Source organism: Panicum virgatum, chromosome 4N (genome assembly GCF_016808335.1).
Source record: "Panicum virgatum strain AP13 chromosome 4N, P.virgatum_v5, whole genome shotgun sequence".
Classification (NCBI taxonomy): domain Eukaryota; kingdom Viridiplantae; phylum Streptophyta; class Magnoliopsida; order Poales; family Poaceae; genus Panicum; species Panicum virgatum.
The window spans coordinates 7,152,780-7,169,799 of record NC_053148.1 but is presented as its reverse complement, the minus strand read 5'-3'; the positions used below and the strand labels follow the sequence as shown (position 1 = coordinate 7,169,799).

The 17,020-nt window shown below is 46.3% G+C and overlaps 3 protein-coding genes and 1 non-coding gene across 7 annotated transcripts; 2 read left to right on the top strand and 2 right to left on the bottom strand.

Annotated features, from left to right (window-relative positions):
- Positions 1 to 632: 632 nt before the first annotated feature.
- On the bottom strand, positions 633 to 2,464 carry LOC120670295 (mitogen-activated protein kinase kinase 5-like). Its single transcript, XM_039950383.1, has one exon. It carries the CDS (start codon positions 2,312 to 2,314, stop codon positions 1,265 to 1,267), a length of 1,050 nt encoding a protein of 349 aa, XP_039806317.1. The 5' UTR covers positions 2,315 to 2,464; the 3' UTR covers positions 633 to 1,264.
- Positions 2,465 to 4,159: 1,695 nt separating this feature from the next.
- On the bottom strand, positions 4,160 to 8,398 carry LOC120670500 (DNA-dependent metalloprotease WSS1-like). 4 transcript variants are annotated; one of them, XM_039950613.1, is made up of 5 exons: positions 8,028 to 8,398; positions 7,728 to 7,923; positions 6,359 to 6,874; positions 4,796 to 5,022; positions 4,160 to 4,719 (listed from the first exon to the last, which is right to left on the bottom strand). In XM_039950613.1, exons 1-4 carry the CDS (start codon positions 8,183 to 8,185, stop codon positions 4,843 to 4,845), a joined length of 1,050 nt encoding a protein of 349 aa, XP_039806547.1. In that variant the 5' UTR covers positions 8,186 to 8,398; the 3' UTR covers positions 4,160 to 4,719; positions 4,796 to 4,842. The 4 variants fall into 4 exon arrangements, with proteins under 4 accessions (XP_039806547.1, XP_039806546.1, XP_039806548.1 ...); XM_039950612.1 differs by having other exon boundaries at positions 4,160 to 4,714; XM_039950614.1 differs by having other exon boundaries at positions 4,160 to 4,639.
- Positions 8,399 to 8,951: 553 nt separating this feature from the next.
- On the top strand, positions 8,952 to 9,024 carry TRNAK-UUU. The gene has a single exon. It is a non-coding gene; the product is annotated as a tRNA-Lys (tRNA).
- Positions 9,025 to 12,494: 3,470 nt separating this feature from the next.
- Positions 12,495 to 14,940, top strand: LOC120670171 (60S ribosomal protein L19-1-like). Its single transcript, XM_039950239.1, has 5 exons — positions 12,495 to 12,700; positions 13,586 to 13,708; positions 13,810 to 14,123; positions 14,514 to 14,566; positions 14,664 to 14,940. The coding sequence occupies exons 1-5, from the start codon at positions 12,589 to 12,591 to the stop codon at positions 14,686 to 14,688; spliced, it is 627 nt and encodes a 208-aa protein (XP_039806173.1). The 5' UTR covers positions 12,495 to 12,588; the 3' UTR covers positions 14,689 to 14,940.
- Positions 14,941 to 17,020: the final 2,080 nt, after the last annotated feature.

Below are 17,020 nucleotides of genomic sequence, written 5' to 3'. Positions count from 1 at the left end.
CTATCTTTATTTAATACCTTAATTAATGATCAAAGTTGGTGACAGTGCTGCAAAACCAGGGCCGGAGTACCCGTTATGCTTGCGCCTGACCTCCTTCCTAGCTGCTCTGCGCTGCATTTCACCAAGCACAAGACAGCATCCACAAGAGAGAAATATCTCAATCTGTCGTAGTACACCCCAATTCCCCACAAATTGACAGGACGGGACGACGCCGTTGGTTAGAGTTTTCATTTTAGGATGGCCAGCTACATTCTGGGACTTTTCGCACACTGTTCCTATGCAGTATGGAATCCAGAAAGCCTCCAAGATCATGGACCCTCAAGTCTTACACATTACCATGTTGATAGCACCACATGCTGAATTGCTGATGTAGCTGTTGTCCTTACTGCCAATCAAAGAGGACACTGAAACGAAACAAGACATGGCTCAAAAACAAGGAGAACCTGCCCACAGCATGCCAATTGCCAGCACCCACCTTGGCAAGGGCAAAGAAACGGCAGGTCGGATTTGGGAACAGGAAAGGCACGGATCAGATTTCAGGAGCAATATCAAGAGAGAGACACGAGACCAAAGCTAGTTTTTATTCGCACTTCAAGATTCTCTCTAAGCAATCATATATCCCGATAAAGGAATCCAAGAACCTATCAAGCGGGCGCAGCAAAGGCGCAGCACTGTTGTCGTCGTCATGTGGTTCAATCATCACCCACTTATACACCAAAAAATATCGCAAAGAGATGCGAGCACAATTGCCAGATATGCTACAAGGAGAAGGGGAGGGAAAAAAAAAGAAGTTGAAGTTTCTAACCAAACCTTTTTTAGAACAATGGAAATTGGCTAGGCAGTGGACCTGTCTGTACTTGACATATGATCTTTTACAAAATCATTTTTACACACATTTTTTCTCTCTCGTTATGCTATCATCGCTGGAAGTAAAGAACATCAAAGAACGGAAAGGGGAAAGAACCTTAATTTGCAGTGAGCAGCTGGCTGAGGATGACGACTGATGGACAGAACACTCAAAAATGGCTTGAAGAACATCAACAGGTGACCTTAATTGCGGCAACAGCAGCAACAACGGATGAGGACGATGGGATGACATCCAAATTGGCTCCGTAGAGTTTCCCAAGATGCAGAGTGAATTGCCTTCAAACCACACGGTTCTGTCCATCGAAGGATACACCTGAAATGATGCCGGATCGGAGTCGCCACTGCCTGCACCCAAGGCCGAATTGAGATCCATAGCAGTTCCAATCCGAAATGGTGGTCATGACGGGGGAGGAGCGGCAAGGGGCTGTGGCTGTGGCCCGGCGACAAACGGGTGCTGCAGCAGCTGGGCGGCCGTGAGCCTCCTGGCCGGATTCTTCTGCAGGCAGCAGCTGATGAATCCCCTGAACTCGGCCGAGGCGGTGGGCGGCGGCTCCGGCGGATCGGAGTAGCAGATGGCGACCATGAGCGCGGCCCAGTCCCCCTGCTTGCCGAGGTTCTCCCCGAAGGGGAACCTGCCGAGGTAGAACTCGAGAATGCTGAGTCCGAAGCTCCAGATGTCGCCGGCGTACCCGTCGTAGTTGCCGTCGTTGAGGTCGGTGTTGATCCGCTCGGGGCTCATGTAGGCGATGGTGCCGACGGAGGAGTTGCAGGGGTCCATGGTCTGGTTGAGGATCCGGCCGACGCCGAAGTCGGCGATCTTGACGCGCCGCGCGGCGTCGATGAGGAGGTTGGAGGGCTTGATGTCGCGGTGCACGATGTGGCGGCGGTGGAGGTAGGCGATCCCGGAGAGCACCTGGCGCGCGACGTCGGCGAGGAACGGCTCGGCGGCGATGCGGCGGCCGTCGAGGGAGCCGCCGTCCATGTACTCGAGCAGGATCTGGAGCTCCCCGCCCCGCTCGTACATGCCGTGGCAGCGCACCACGGAGGGGTGGTCCGCGGCGCGGAGGATCGCGATCTCGCGCGCGATCTGGCGCCGCACCGCGTCGTCGTGGTTCCCGTAGAGCACCTTGAGCGCGTAGGGCCGGCCCGTCCCGCGGTGGCGCACCAACCAGACGGTCCCGCCGGCGCCGCTGCCGACGCGGCGGACGCGCTCCAGCTCCGCGAGCGGGGGCGGCTGCTGCTGCGCCGGCGCCGCCCCCGCGGCGGGGGGCGGGGTGGGGCCCCCGGCGGGGGCGGAGGAGGAAGGGGGCGGGAGCGGGAGCGGGACGGCGAGGGAGGTGGCGACCTCGCGCTGGGGCATGGGGAGGGTGAGATCCGGGCGGCGGCGCGCGCGGCCCGGCGTGCCGGGCTGCTGCGGCGGCTGGGTGGGGAGGCCGCCCGGGCGCATGGCGTGGCCGCGGGGCGGGATGGTGCTTCGTTACCGGAGGTCGCGGGGTGGTGGTGGTGGCGTCTCGCTCTCGCCGCTGCCCCCTCGGGGTTTGTCGCGTCGCGCTGCGGTGCGCGTTTATTGGAGCTCCACAGCCTGGTCGGGTTGGGGAACGGGGAGGGGGAGGGGGGCCGAGGCGGGCGACGACCTCGCCTGACGGCAAGGCAACAGCTGGAGTAGCAGCAAGCACCAGCCAGAGGACGACGAATCGGACGGAGACGGTCGGCGGCGATGCGATGCCGAGTTGGAGTTGGAGATGAACGAACGGTGCGCACCGTGGCGTGCTCATCTTCACTTGGTGCCGCCGCAGCGTGACAATTTTCGATGCGTTGACCTACCTCACCTCAGTGGATGTGAATGAGAATATCTAGAATGGCCGTGCTTGGTTACTACAGGATTTTTTCCGCGCACATTTTCCGAGAAGAGAATCTCGCATGCATGGAGTATTAAATGAAGTCTATTTGCAAAAAAATTTTAGGGATGGGTGCAACTTTTCGAGACAAATCTAATGACGGTAATTAATTGATGATTTGCTACAGTGATGCTACAGTAACCATCATCTAATCACACGGTTAAAGGCCTCATTAGATTCGTCTCGCGATTTACACGGGGGTTATGGAGGTGTTTTGTAATTAGACTTCATTTGATACTCTAAATTAGTGGTCAAAGATGGAAAAAAAATTCTATGCAATTCAACCCAACACGGCCAATATGGGATAAACGACCTGCCTGCCTGCCTACCTGCCGTACGTGCTTATTGTACGAGGTACCTACTAGTACCTTCTACTTAGACACTCAAATGGGTTGAAAGAAATTTAGACTGATGAGTTCCTATAAAAATTGTTAAAAAGTACCCACGAACTTTCGTAAGACTTAACAAAAGGTTAAATATGCATGAAGTAGCCATGGTCATGTTATCAACAGCACATCATTTTTGTCGAATACGCAAAAGATTTGCGTATCTTTGTGATTAAAATAGAAATGTTTGTTACAGACAACACGCTTCACCGAGCACCCTAGGATATGGTCCAGATGATTACAGCTGTGGGCTGGACCATCCTAGCGAGGAAACCAAAGTTCGATATTAGTAAAACATTAAGGAATGTGGCTTTTGTTAGATCATGAAATGTGGCGTGTGTGGCCACGTATCAAATGATTGCCCACGAGATCATACACGGCGCACGAGTGTTACAATGGCCAACGTGTGAGTGCTGAATGGATTTAAATCGATTTGATGCGAAAGAGAATCAGGTACCAAGAACATGGCCGTCATAAAACAGGAGCGTGACATCAGATACACCATGTCCATTCACAGCACGTGCTCCAAGTTCGAGTCATGAGCTAGTGCCGAACAAAGGAAAATGCGGTGGAAAACGCGCGACGTGTCAATGAACAAAGTCTTCGGTGGCCGCCATCCTGTGATCAATGATTATAAAGCACAAAACCCAACCAAAAGAACCTACAAACATCATCGCCGAGCTCTTTCGCACCACGTGCGGTAAGAATTGTGCGGCCTGTGCACGCACTTGTACAGCAAAACGGCAAGGATCAATGGACTGAGGAGCCAGTCGACCTCGCTTTCCAGTTTCTAACACGGGGATAATGGGATGTCTTCACTCTTCAGGGTGACCATCTGCTTCAAAAAGTGCTATGGGAACACGACCCTGACCATGTAATGGCGGTCATCACTAGCGAAACTGCGACGCTTTCACCACCCTAATAGCAGAAATTCAACGGGGATAATCCAAGTTCAGTGTACTGGGTTGCTTCAGTGATGACATCAAGCCGTTGAGGTGACATCATGGATGAGCATATGCAAGTATGCTGTGCTTTGGGCCTTGATTTCCTTGGGTTAGATCAGAGGAGCAGGTAAATTGTTTTTTTAGACCATTGGGGATAACTTGTGTTAACCCTTACATTAATAGTTTACCAAGTTCCTCACCCACTGAAGTCACACGGCAACACGAGTAGACGACATAAGAACAGACAGCAGGACCAACTCATCATACCGCGTCCAAGGGTCTGAGTAGACGACATAAGAACAGACAGCAGGACTAACTCATCATACCGCGTCCAAGGGGCTGAGTTGTTACCTGCCAACGAGAGTGGATGGGCATGCAGGTTCATATGCACCATGCCCCAGGCCCGCTTGGGGCTAACGTTAACAGGAGGCATGAAGATTGCCTCTTTTTACCGATCCACTCATAGCTATTTGCTACAAGCAACGGCAACAGAAGAAGATGGCCAGTTTAACAGGTATCAGATTTCTCTCCAGCAACTTCAAACCTGACATGACATGAGTGGTAATGGAGCGAGAACTGTTGCTGATGAGTCAACTTAAATCAACAATGCAGCAGATGCCTGCTCTGAAGTTTCATCGAGTAAGAACAATGAACCAAAGGAAACAGTACACATAGAGAAGATTGAACGATTGTTAAAGACCTGGCAATCTGGCACAGTACCGTGCTGTACTTGTACATTTGTAGCTTTCAATGTTCATAGGTGGTTACTGGTGGCCCATATGAGTATCTCCATTGATCGCACGCCGAACATTTGTCAAGCTTAGTGCTGTTCTCTAGAGTACAAAATTTACAAGACCAAGTTGCGTACTTTGCCTTTGCAATTTTAGGTTTTGCCGTACCACAAACTTCACATATTGGCGCCAAAGGCTGCAGAAGTTCATATTTCAGTAATGTGTTTGAGAAAAACATATTAATAAGTAGAATTAGAGTGTGTAGTACAAAGAACGTGGAAGGAATGATGTAATAGCAAGTACAAAGAATGTGGAAGGGGTGAAGACTCTATGTAACAGCAAACCAGGAAATGCCCAAAAAGAACGAAAAGAAATATAGTTAAGCATGCAAAGGGGACTGCATGATAATGTTTTGCAGGGAAGAAAAGAAACTTTCAACACTTCGGAAGAATATAACTTTATTGGTGCTTGTTGGGGTAGTTTAAGTTTGAATTTGGCTTCAATACAGCCAGACTACATCTAGGCGATGACTAATACACTAGTATACTGGCTTTTAACTTTTTAGTCAAACCTGCAGGTAGAACTGTCTCCAGGTATCACACTTAGACCTCCCCCTCTAGCCACTCCGACCCTAAAACCAGGTGTTGTGGGGGAGAGGGGGGACTTTATCACTGGACCAACATCCCCCCTACGGCGAGCGAGCCGCGCTGCGCCGCGCCTGTGGCTGCTGGTCTCAGCGAACCCCGCAGGGGAAATCGCGCAGCGGAAGAAATGCGTGGCCGGTGGGTTTCGAACCCGGGACCTGGCTTTGATACCAACTTAGACCTCCCCCTCTAGCCACTCCGACCCTAAAACCCAGGTGTTAGAGTGGGGGAGAGGGGGGGCTTTATCACTGGACCAACAATCACAAGCAGCAGAAATCGCAAGACTAAAGAGGCATACAGTTACCATGAGGTTTAACACTACTATACTAGGCATGAATACTTTACATGTTAATTTGCTATGAGTGAAGAAACTACTTACAGGAATTGCAAGCCATTTTGACACTTCAATATACCCATTAAGTTTGATTACTATGGTATGATTTGCAAATTATTATAAGCTCAAGAAATAAACAAGAAAACCTAGGGGGAAATCTGTATCTTTGCAGTAATAATAACTAAGGTGCCAGAAGTTATATGTTGGGCTGTATATCCATGCCTACATAGCTTGGCTCAGTAACACAACCTCCACATTAACTATGCATCTGAAGTGTTGTGTAATCTAAACAGCTAAGGGTTATGGTGTTAAATTGGTTCAGTTGTACAGAGATGGGTGAATTTCAAAGATAAAGCTTATATTGATCAGAATGAAAAAAAGACCCAGTGGGAAACTCCTACTATGACATATAAGAGATTTCTGCTACATAATATCTGTGTATAGTAAAAGATGGTGCCGCAATACATGCAGAGATTCACAATTTTATAGGTCAAATGGATAGTGGGCACTTCTATGAACAGTATTACAAACACAAAGTGGAATAGAAATCTTGCCTGGTTTAGAAGAGTGCAAGCACCACATTCCCACTTTGAATCATCGCCTGCATCACTTGTTGTCCTAAAAGATGAGGAACCATCTCGTGGTGCTGTGTGAATTCCAGACGAAGTGCTGGGCTCCGCAATAGTGTTGGAACAGCTACCCTTTGTGGTTTTTCCATCCCTTGCTGTCAAGTTAGGTGGTTCTTCAAGAATAACAACATCATCCGAATCATCAATACCAGATTGATCATGGGATCCACACCACAAATCATCATGCATTCTCCTTTCAGCTGCCATAGCAGCAGCTTGTACTGGACTAAGTACACTCATAATGTAATTGTTTCCACCCAACTTTGTTGGTCCGGATGGCAATAGAGCTCCATTCCTTGCCCGCTTCTGTGCAGCGGCTGCTGTAGCTTGTCGAAGAGATGGCGGTGGCGGATATACTGTGAATCCACCCAGTCGCCTTCCTGTACCATCAAATCCTTGTCCTGTTCCAGTGATACCTTTCGAAACAAGTTCGTCGCATTCCTATCATTTTTCATAAATCATAAGCAATAGAAGAAAGCCTCGTTGTTAATAACATAAGGCACCCTATGAAGAAAACTGAAATTGCATTCAACCCCACAAAATTTACACAGAAAATTACAAATGGCTATATTAGGTGTGTTTGTCAGATATGACATGGGATTCAGGCAAATACAATTAAAAAAAGCACACAACTCAAAAGCCTACAAATCCCACCAAATACAAGCTTGATTAAAGATCAGTTTAGTGGAATGCATTCTGGAAAAGTAACAGGACTTGGTTTTCTTTTTTGTTAGGGATTTCACACAATTAAAAGTCCATTCCTACCCTCCTTTTGCACTGTTGTTTGCCAAAAAAAAAAAGCAACAATCTGCACCCCCCCCCCCCCCCCCAACAACACACACACACACACAAAAAAGTCCGAACATCTCCATTTTAGTGTATAGTAAGAGACTAAGAGTGTAAGACAGTACGAAGTAAATAACAGAGTTATCCATCTATGATGCGTGTGAAGTAATAATCCTATTCACTTTCAGAGACCATGATGTTCCCATCAAATTATGTTTGGATATGTGCAGAACAAAACAGGTTCATTCCATTTTAACTTTTGATGATCATAGTAAGACATTAAGACATCCAAGCAAACATCACTCTATGAAACTCAAACTCACTTTAATTATCTAACTACAGCACCATTACAAGTATAACATTGAGAAAAGGAAATTTAACATATACGCAACTGCAGATCATTCAGTTACGAGAGACATTGTCGTGAAGTAGAATAAGCCAAAGTAATCCCTTCGCTTGTACACAGCAATCCATGCCTAAACATCAAAATGCACAGCAAGCCACGCACCTTGCGGAGTTCGTCCCAGAGCTTGTAGAACTGCGCGTCGTGGGGCCCGCGCTCGTTGTGGCAGAGTTCGTGGAGCATGGTGTCGAGCACCTCCTCGTAGGGGATGAAGTCGAGGTCGCTGCCGTCGCGCCGCAGCCGCAGCTTGACCTCGATGCCCTTGCCGACGTTGAGCCCCAACAGCCTGGGGTTCCGTGGCCTGACCAACCAGGCACACGGACACACGCGGGGTCCATCAATCGATCGATCAATCCGGGGGGAAGGAGGCTAGGGTTAGGGTTCGTGGGCTAGTGGGGCGCTTACGAGAACTCGGAGAGGACCTTGACGCGCCACTTGCGGCGGCGCATGATGGGCTGGACCTGCTTGGCGATGCGGTCGAGGAGCGCGCGGGCAGCGGGCGCGTCAGGCTTTCTCTTGAGTTCGCGGACTTCCCAGACCTTGTGCAGGTCGCCCACCTCCATCTCCGCCGCCGATGATTCACGCCGATGGGGCGCGGTTTGAAATTGATTCGGGGGCGGAAAGGCGAGCGAGCGGAAGGCGTGGGCGCGCGGCGGCGTTTATGCAGGAGCCCCGCAAGAGCCAAGAGGCCCGCGTGATGAGGAGGCGTGAGGGGATTCAGATTCGAGTGCGCTGGGGGTCGACGGAATTTGGGGACGAGTTTTGAAGTGGGGAAAGAGAAAGGCAAACATGCTTTGGACCTCGGGTTTGTAAATTTGTCACGGCAAAAACGTTCGGGTCAATAAATAATATGTAGAATGAAAAAAGTTAAGATGTTTTCAGATTCATCATGAGAAGTGGTTTTGTAGTGTTAATTAATTTCATTTGAAAATATAATATATCTTCATAACAAATGTTAGCCAAAATACGACACGACAATGTCCGAAATGACTTGATATATTCTGGATCGAAAAAGAATAGTTTTTTTCATCATAAAACAGCAAGGTAAGAATATATTTTCTTATAGTGGTAAGATTATGTTTTAATTACAGAGCATTGTGAACCTTTCAGATCCCACTGAAAGGCTACAAAAAGGCAGCGTTCCCCAATAAGCACAAGAGGTCGGATGTCTTCCTTTCCATGGTAGTGTTGGGGCGTTCACCAAACATGCCGATGTGACAAGCAGCAGGAGATTTGCTTATTCAGAAGCCGGGGGAAAATCGGAGAACTTGAAGCGGTGCAGCCTGTTTGTCAATTTTCTAATGGTCTTCGGCGCAAGTAATTGACCCTGCCGTCCTAGCTCAGTCGGTAGAGCGCACGGCTTTTAACCGTGTGGTCGTGGGTTCGAATCCCACGGACGGCGCTTATATTTAATTTTGCACGTGCAACTTGTTCGAATGATTAGTTTTTCCGACATGATCCTTCAATTTTACAAAGAAAAATTCATCTCTTCTTTCATTTTCAATTTCAAAGCATCCACTAATGTCGATCGAATGGTGAACTGAATGATTAGTTTTTTCCGACATGCTCCCTTCAATTTTACAAACTTTTTTTCCATCTGTAGTGACGAAAACAGTTCAGCACCGTTTTCTACTTTATATTCTCCACTTTGACCGTCTCTCATGGTATGTGGTCACTGTCATTCTTCTTCTGCATAGCACTCATTAATCAAAAATACAAAACTGCATGCATCTATATGACTATATAGTACTCTGAACTATGTATTACTTTCTAAGCGTATGGTTTGTTACTTCAGTAACACTATCTCATTTATTTATGCTTTGGATAGATCAAATTATCAGGCGCCTTCCGTCAAAAGTTCTTGTGGTTATCTGGTGCTAACTCTAGTTCAGAGTTACACGGCAAGCTTGTCATCATTGCTAACTGCGAAGAGGCTCCAACCTTAAGTGGCTGATCCGAGTCAACTCTTGCGAAATGGTGATTACGTTGGGTACCAGAATGGATCATTTGTGCCAAAGGCATTGAGGGCAGGATAAAGGTTTTTAGCATACCGCCGCTGGAATATGCAAAGGCATTGAGGGCAGGATCAAACCATGGAGGGGTGTCAGCTATCTTTGATGAGGTCCCCTACCTAAATACTTTCCTCGTGCAGTATGGATCAGAGTTCCAAATAGTTGGTCACATCGACAGTTACCGGTTGGTTCTATATATCCTCCAGCCAGCAAACTCCTCGTGCAGTTTGATGTTATCATTGGACAGTTTGATTTATGGTCATTGAGGAACAACATGAACAGCTGCAGTATTTTAGTGTTGTACAAAACTATGATCTTTCTCTTCTTTTTATTAAAAAACATTTTTTGTCATCTTGCCACTCCAACTTCAATTTTGCTAATACTGCCACATTATATTTCCAGATGCTTGGGACTCAAATTTCACAGTGATCACACTAGTACAAAAACCATCATAATCCGTGCTCAATCAGATATCTTGTGTAAGATCCTTGCACCTTTGCTTTCGTTGGTCATGACCTCAAAAACACGGACACGCCAGGGTAGGCGCGTATCCCGTGTCGGAGACGTATCCGATACGGTCATACGGATACGCGCTAGATACGCGCCGGATACATATCTGCGATGTGTCCGTGTATCCCAATTTAAATGGGCCGAAAACTAAGGAAGGGATACGTATCCTTGCCATCGATATGGCTCAGTCCAACCTTCTGTGTTGCCCTACTCCCGACCCCTCCCTCCCACGCGCAGTCCGCCTCACGCAGACGTAGCCGCCGCCACCTCGCGACTGGGCGAGACTTCCCCACGCAGCGCCCGTGTCCACCGCCCGCCGCCGCCGGCGACGGCCCTCCGTCCTAGCCGGCGACGAGCCCCCGCGACTGCGACCGCGACGGGCCGACGGCGCCCGGCCGGCTGCAACGCCAACGATCCCCTGCGACGGCGAGTCCGTGACGAGCCCCGCGACTGCGACCGCGACGGCCCCCGGTGAAAGGCCCTTGTTTGGTTTTGGTAATTGAGTGACAACTTAGGTGGACTAATAAGTGTTTATATTGAGATACACAGGAGATTAGTCCACACAAAGACACTAGTATGAGCAACATGTGCTATGGAGGAGAAATGGCTAAGGGTTGATACTATGCAACATGTGCCATGGAGGAGAAATGACTAAGGGTTGATGCTATGTTCATATAGTGTGATGGAGGAGCTCATTGCATATGAGACATGACATGGAGTTATGTGACCAAAGTGGAGAAGATCAAGATAAGGCTTGGCTTGATGGACCGGTTGCAATGGAGAAGGACAAGTCAAGACTTTGAAGCGAGGGACCGCGAGGCGGTGAAGGTTGGGCAAGATTTGGCGCCGGTGGACCGAGGCAACGGTGAAGAGCGAGCAAGGTCAAGATCGATGGACCAAAGAGGTCATGTGATGATATGGAGTGGATCATATCATTCAAGAAAGATCAAGCCAAGTGTTGACTCATGATGATGATCAAAAAGCTTGATAGAGTTTGGTGCTTGTGTTGCTTGGCATTAGAATTGTCAGGAGTGTTTTTGCTAGCTTGGCACTCCATTTGCTTTGTGTAGGATTTTTTTGGAGGTGCCTTAGAGTCATAGTTATAGGGGTGAAGTCTTGGCTAAGCGAATAGTTTCAATTCCGCATAAATTTCGGTTAGCCAGTGCGATTATTTTTAGAAAGGACTATTCACCCCCCTCTAGTCCGCCATCTCGACCCTACACCCGGCCGGCTGCAACGCCAACAATCTCCTGCGACGGCGAGTCCATGACTGCACCCTGCCTCGTGCCCCCCTGCTTAGGTGAGTTCCTCTCCCTCCCCAATCCAATTTAGATCTGAGCCAGTGCGCCCCGCCTAGTTTGCTACTACCTTTTAATTATTTTCTAATTTAGAACCTGCTGCTATCATGTTATTTTGAGTGTAATAGACCTTTAATGTCTCTATGTTGAACTAGAATATCTATTTTGTAATTTATTATGCACTATTATTATTTATTAAAAAATAGTTAAAACGTATCCGCGTATCGAGTTGTTTGGGAAATTGTCATATTCGCATATCCGTATCCTTTCGATACCGATACACATATCCCTATCCGTGCCGCTTAGGTCATGACTCATGAGATCTTCGAGTTATGCTCTGTCCTGATTTCTTGTGTTACACGTCGGCATGTTTTCCCTCCATCAAGGCAGTCCGGACACTGATTCTGTGATTCAGCAAGCCTACGGTGCTTCAAAGGTCTCTTCATCACCAGTGGTACTGTTCTAGCACCACGCTTCTGATGACCTTGCGATCTTGCCCAATCTCATTTGCTCCAGACACACACTGATGGCAGTCCATGGAGTGCCTGTTGCCTGTTGGAGTGGAGAACCTTATGGGTGTGTTTAGATCACTTTGTATTTTGCATTTTTGTGTTTTTAGAAAGGAATCTTCAATATTTGAAGTATTAAATATAGACTAATCATAAAACTAATTACAGATTTCGTCTGTAAACTACGAGACGAATATAATGAGCCAAATTAATCCATCATTGGAGCATGTTACTGTAGTATTATTGTAGCAATTTAGTGTCCAATCACGTCATAATTAGGCTCATTAGATTCGTCTCGCGATTTACAGTCCATTTGTGTAATGTAATTTATTTTTTGACTTCATTTAATACACCATACAAGTGATTTACAAAAAAATTGCGTTTTGCATTTTGGGAACTAAGTAGTTAACGATGAGCCAGAACCGTTCGCCGTATGGGCCCTAGCCCAATAGGACGGACCGGACCGGACCGGACCCATCTATAATGTTGGGCCTGGCCCAGGTCCAGAGCCGTATAGGGAAACCCTAACCCCATCGAGGTGCTATATAAAGCCTCCGCGGGCGCCGCCGCCACATTTCCCTAGCCCCTGCACAACACACACCCACACGGCAGGGAGAGCCCCTCGGCGGCGGAGAAGATGGTGTCGCTCAAGCTGCAGAAGCGCCTCGCGGCCAGCGTGCTCAAGTGCGGCAAGGGCAAGGTCTGGCTCGACCCCAATGAAGTCAGCGAGATCTCCATGGCCAACTCCCGTAAGATCACCATCGCGCCACCCCCCCCCCCCCCCCCGCCGGAACCTTCCCCCCTCGCCGCCCGGTCCATGTTTTGCTGCGCGGCACGTGTTCCGTGGGTCCCCCGTTCACGCCTTGATTGCTCGATCGGTTGGCTTGCTGCCGTAGGAGGTAGATCTGTGGTTCTGCGTATATCGGCTTAGTTTGGAGTTATGTCGATTCTGCTAAGGGCAGCGGGAATCGTTGATTCCACTAGGGAATCAGCTGCGCTGATCCGTCAATAGACTGATAGTGCCAGACGGTTCGTAGACGTCTGGATTTTCAAGCATGTTTATTTTATGGGCGTAGGCAGCGATAGGTAGCTCGTTTTGTTTGCATTCCGAGGCTGCAGGTTACATGTTATGCCACTCACTACGTTAAGATTGCTATCATATTGTGGTCTTGTTTAATCTGAGGTACTGGTAAATTGTATGTAGGTTGTCGTTGTTGCAATTTTGTTGCCCGTGCGCATTCTAAAACGTCTGTGATGATAGTTTAGCTGAAGGAGATATTATTAGCTGAGTGATGCAGATTTGTATCAAGTTCATAATCTGAATTTAGATTTTCGCTAGGACTGCCAGTACATGCATTTCAATGATGATTTGCAAGGAAGTGTTCTTGTTTGTATGGCATATTGTGCTTGTTTATATATGGTTGACATGATAAAGCTAGAATAGTTCTGTTACTCGGATTTGCTATGCTCTTCATAATAGTTTGTTGCTCTGATCTTTTTGTTCATGTGGTTTTTGATGATGCTTGCACTTGTGCTATATTTACTGAATTACTGTGTTTATATATTGAAATTGTAATGTCTTGCTACTCCTGAAAGGAACATAAGTATGACCATGTCTTTTACAAAACTTGCAGGCCAGAATATCCGCAAGTTGGTTAAGGATGGTTTCATCATCAAGAAGCCTCAGAAGATCCACTCCAGGTCCCGTGCAAGGAGGGCGCATGAGGCCAAGCAGAAGGGACGTCATTCTGGATATGGTATACTACACCGATCCATTTTCCATGTCCTGTAAATATGTACCTGACATTTGTAAATTGTCAAAATCTTGTAAATATATGTTAATCCAATATCTCTACAGGTAAGCGCAGGGGTACCAGGGAGGCTAGGCTCCCCACCAAGATTCTTTGGATGAGGAGGATGCGTGTGCTGAGGCGCCTGCTGCGCAAGTACCGTGAAGCCAAGAAGATCGACAAGCACATGTACCATGACATGTACGTGAAGGTCAAGGGTAACATGTTCAAGAACAAGAGGGTGCTCATGGAGAGTATCCACAAGTCCAAGGCTGAGAAGGTCAGAGAGAAGACGCTCTCTGATCAGTTTGAGGCGAAGCGCGCCAAGAGCAAGGCAAGCCGTGAGAGGAAGATTGCCAGGAGGGAGGAGAGGTTGGCCCAGGTAAGATAATTTCTTTTTGATTTCGAACCTTTGTTTATTTCGTAAAGGGGGTGAATCTGATGATTTGCAATATGGATGCTGGAATGTATTATAATATCCACTTGTTACTATGATTCTGAACTGGGACTTGTGGACTAGCAATTTTGAACTTCCATTTTAATAGTTGTTTCATGATCCACGGGAAAAAAATTTATTGATCTTTCTACTGTGGTTTAAGATGAGAAATGGGATTTGAGGCATTTAGTTTTATTGTCTGTCATAGTCATGGTTTGACCTCTAGTTATTTCTAAACTGTTTGATTTGTTAATATATCTATCCCTAAAGGCTTGGCATTTTGATATATCCTGTTTTTTAAGATTCCATGTTGAAATGTATTTTTTCTTTGTGTAGGGCCCGAGGGAACCTGCAGCTCCAGCAGCTGCAGCTCCAGCTCCGGCTGCAGCGTAAGTGCCTTAACTCCTTTAATTTTCCTAGTTTCCTTGCAGTAGAACTACAACATGTTTTATTGATGTGTTTTCCTGTGTTTCTCCATTGTTGCAGGGCGCCAAAGAAGGCCAAGAAGTGAAGGGTTGATCTGAAGCTTTAGCTCTCTGGTACCAGGAGTAGCCTAATTTTGGAGCGCCTCTAAACTGTTTTGCTGTTATTGTTATATATATCCAAGCTCTTGTACCTTGATATCTCTGAATATCAACTTTGTTTATGTTGGGTTGGATAATGTAGTGGACTTGTTTATGCAGGGTTTTCTTTGCAACAGATCAATGAGAATCCCATTACGTTTTATGGAACGTACTTGTAGTTCGTTATGTGTTCTCTTCAATAGTTGAGTTGGCTGTGTATGCCCCAAGGTTTCCTGGTGTATGGTGTCGCTTGTGGATGACTGATGATGCAGGTTTTTTGGTTCGAAGGCCTGCTAGGCTGCTACTATAATGATGCCTTTGATTTTCGGATACTGTTACTTGCCTTTCTTGGCTGTAGCGGCGTGGCAGCCAGTCCGCTCTAAAGCAATCTGCAGTCGAAAGTTACACTAACCTATGCAGTGTTTCCCTCCGCTATACCCTTGTTGTTTTCATCAGTTTTTTTTAGCCTCTATCACATCAAAAGGAATCTTATCATTTAGCAAATAAAATTTAATTTTTTTGACAGATGGATGTTAATTTGCAAGACAAATTTAATGAGTATAATTAATTTATAATTAATTCATGATTTATTATAGTGATGTTACAGTAATTATCCATTAATTATGGATTAATATACCACATCAAAAGATTTTGCTGCTAGTTTTTGTAATCAGGCTCATTTAATATTAATAAATATGACTCATTTAATATTAATAAATATCAAGATTCTTTTGGATGTGACATAATATAAGATTTGGTCCTGGAATCAAACAACCCCTTAAAACAATCCATAGGAAATGGGGTAGTTGAGATTGACTGCATATTCAATGAATTATTATTTTGGTATTTGGCATTCCCATATTTATGGCGCACCATAGGTTTTACCTTGTTATGCGATAGCATTAATTCTAATTCTGAAAGCGGCCAGGAGTTGGAGCATCAACCAGATTTTAGCCTATGCTACGTTCGTTGCAATCTGTTGTGCATTAGGACTATTGGACAATAAGCCCTTTGTTTGAGTTTTGTGCTTAGTGCTTGGGCCTAGCTGGCTAGCTGCCAAGTTAATGTGTAGGGGTGGGCATTCGGTCTATTCGGGTATTTCGGTTCGGTCTATTCGGGTTTTGCGAATTTCGGGTTTCAAAAAATGAGAACCGAAATTTTAAAGACAAAATTAGGAACCGAACCCGAATAGACCGAATATTTCGGTTCGGTCTATTCGGTCCACCGAATTAACCGAATAATAAACACACTCTCATCTTCCATCAAAATATATGCAATGAATAGTTAAATAGAAGTACGAGTAATAGCGATAAGTAACTATGAAAAAATAGCATAATGAAATAGACATACAAATATTAAGATGAGATAACAACTATTAGCTAATAAGTTCAAAAATCACATAAGATATCATGGCATACCAAGAGTTTGAATGAATTTCGGGTTATTCGGTCTATTCGGGTTTTGGAGGCTAGGAACCGAACCCGAACCCGTACCCCGAATTAAACCATAAGTGTGGACCGAACCCGAACCCGAGAACCCGAATAGACCGACATTTCGGTCTATTCGGTTCGGTTCGGTTCGGTTTGGTTTTTTCGGGTTTTAAATGCCCACCCCTATTAATGTGACATGGGAGCCATCTCACCCAAGGATTTGTTGTGCAGGAGTGGGCTTTGTTCCTATTTGGAGTCTTTTACCCGGGGACCATTACAAAAGATAGTGCTTACCCGTGTATCACTAAAAAGTTTGTTCGTACCTGTGTACAATCACAACTAAGTTACTGGTTTCCATCACAAAAGGGCTGGGCATCCAAACCAAAGCGTCTTAAATTACATGTCCATTGCATAAAAGAACAGAACAGACTCAAAGCCACAAGTACTAGGCATGGCAAACGAAAGTGACGCTGCATCACATAAGAATTACAATTTATTCTAGCTGAAGTTTCTTTTTGCTGATCCATAGCAAGTTGTTTACCTGGGTATACTCTTCTTTGCGGCACTAATGTTTTGTGACTATCTTTCAGCCTCCTTTGCAGCTCAGTGACACCTAATTTTCCATCTTCATTGAGCCAATCAATCACTTGTTAACACACCCAAAATTGAGCAACCCGTACAGCCTATCCCTCTTTGTCTTTCCACGCCCTCCTAGTGCTGTGACACTCCTCATGAGGGTATGGATTCCTCTTAATCTGCATAGAAAGTGTAAAAAAAATCAATGGACAGAGAATGTGTATGTACTAGGAAAAAAATATCAATGCATAGATAGTTCTAGGTAATCCGCTCA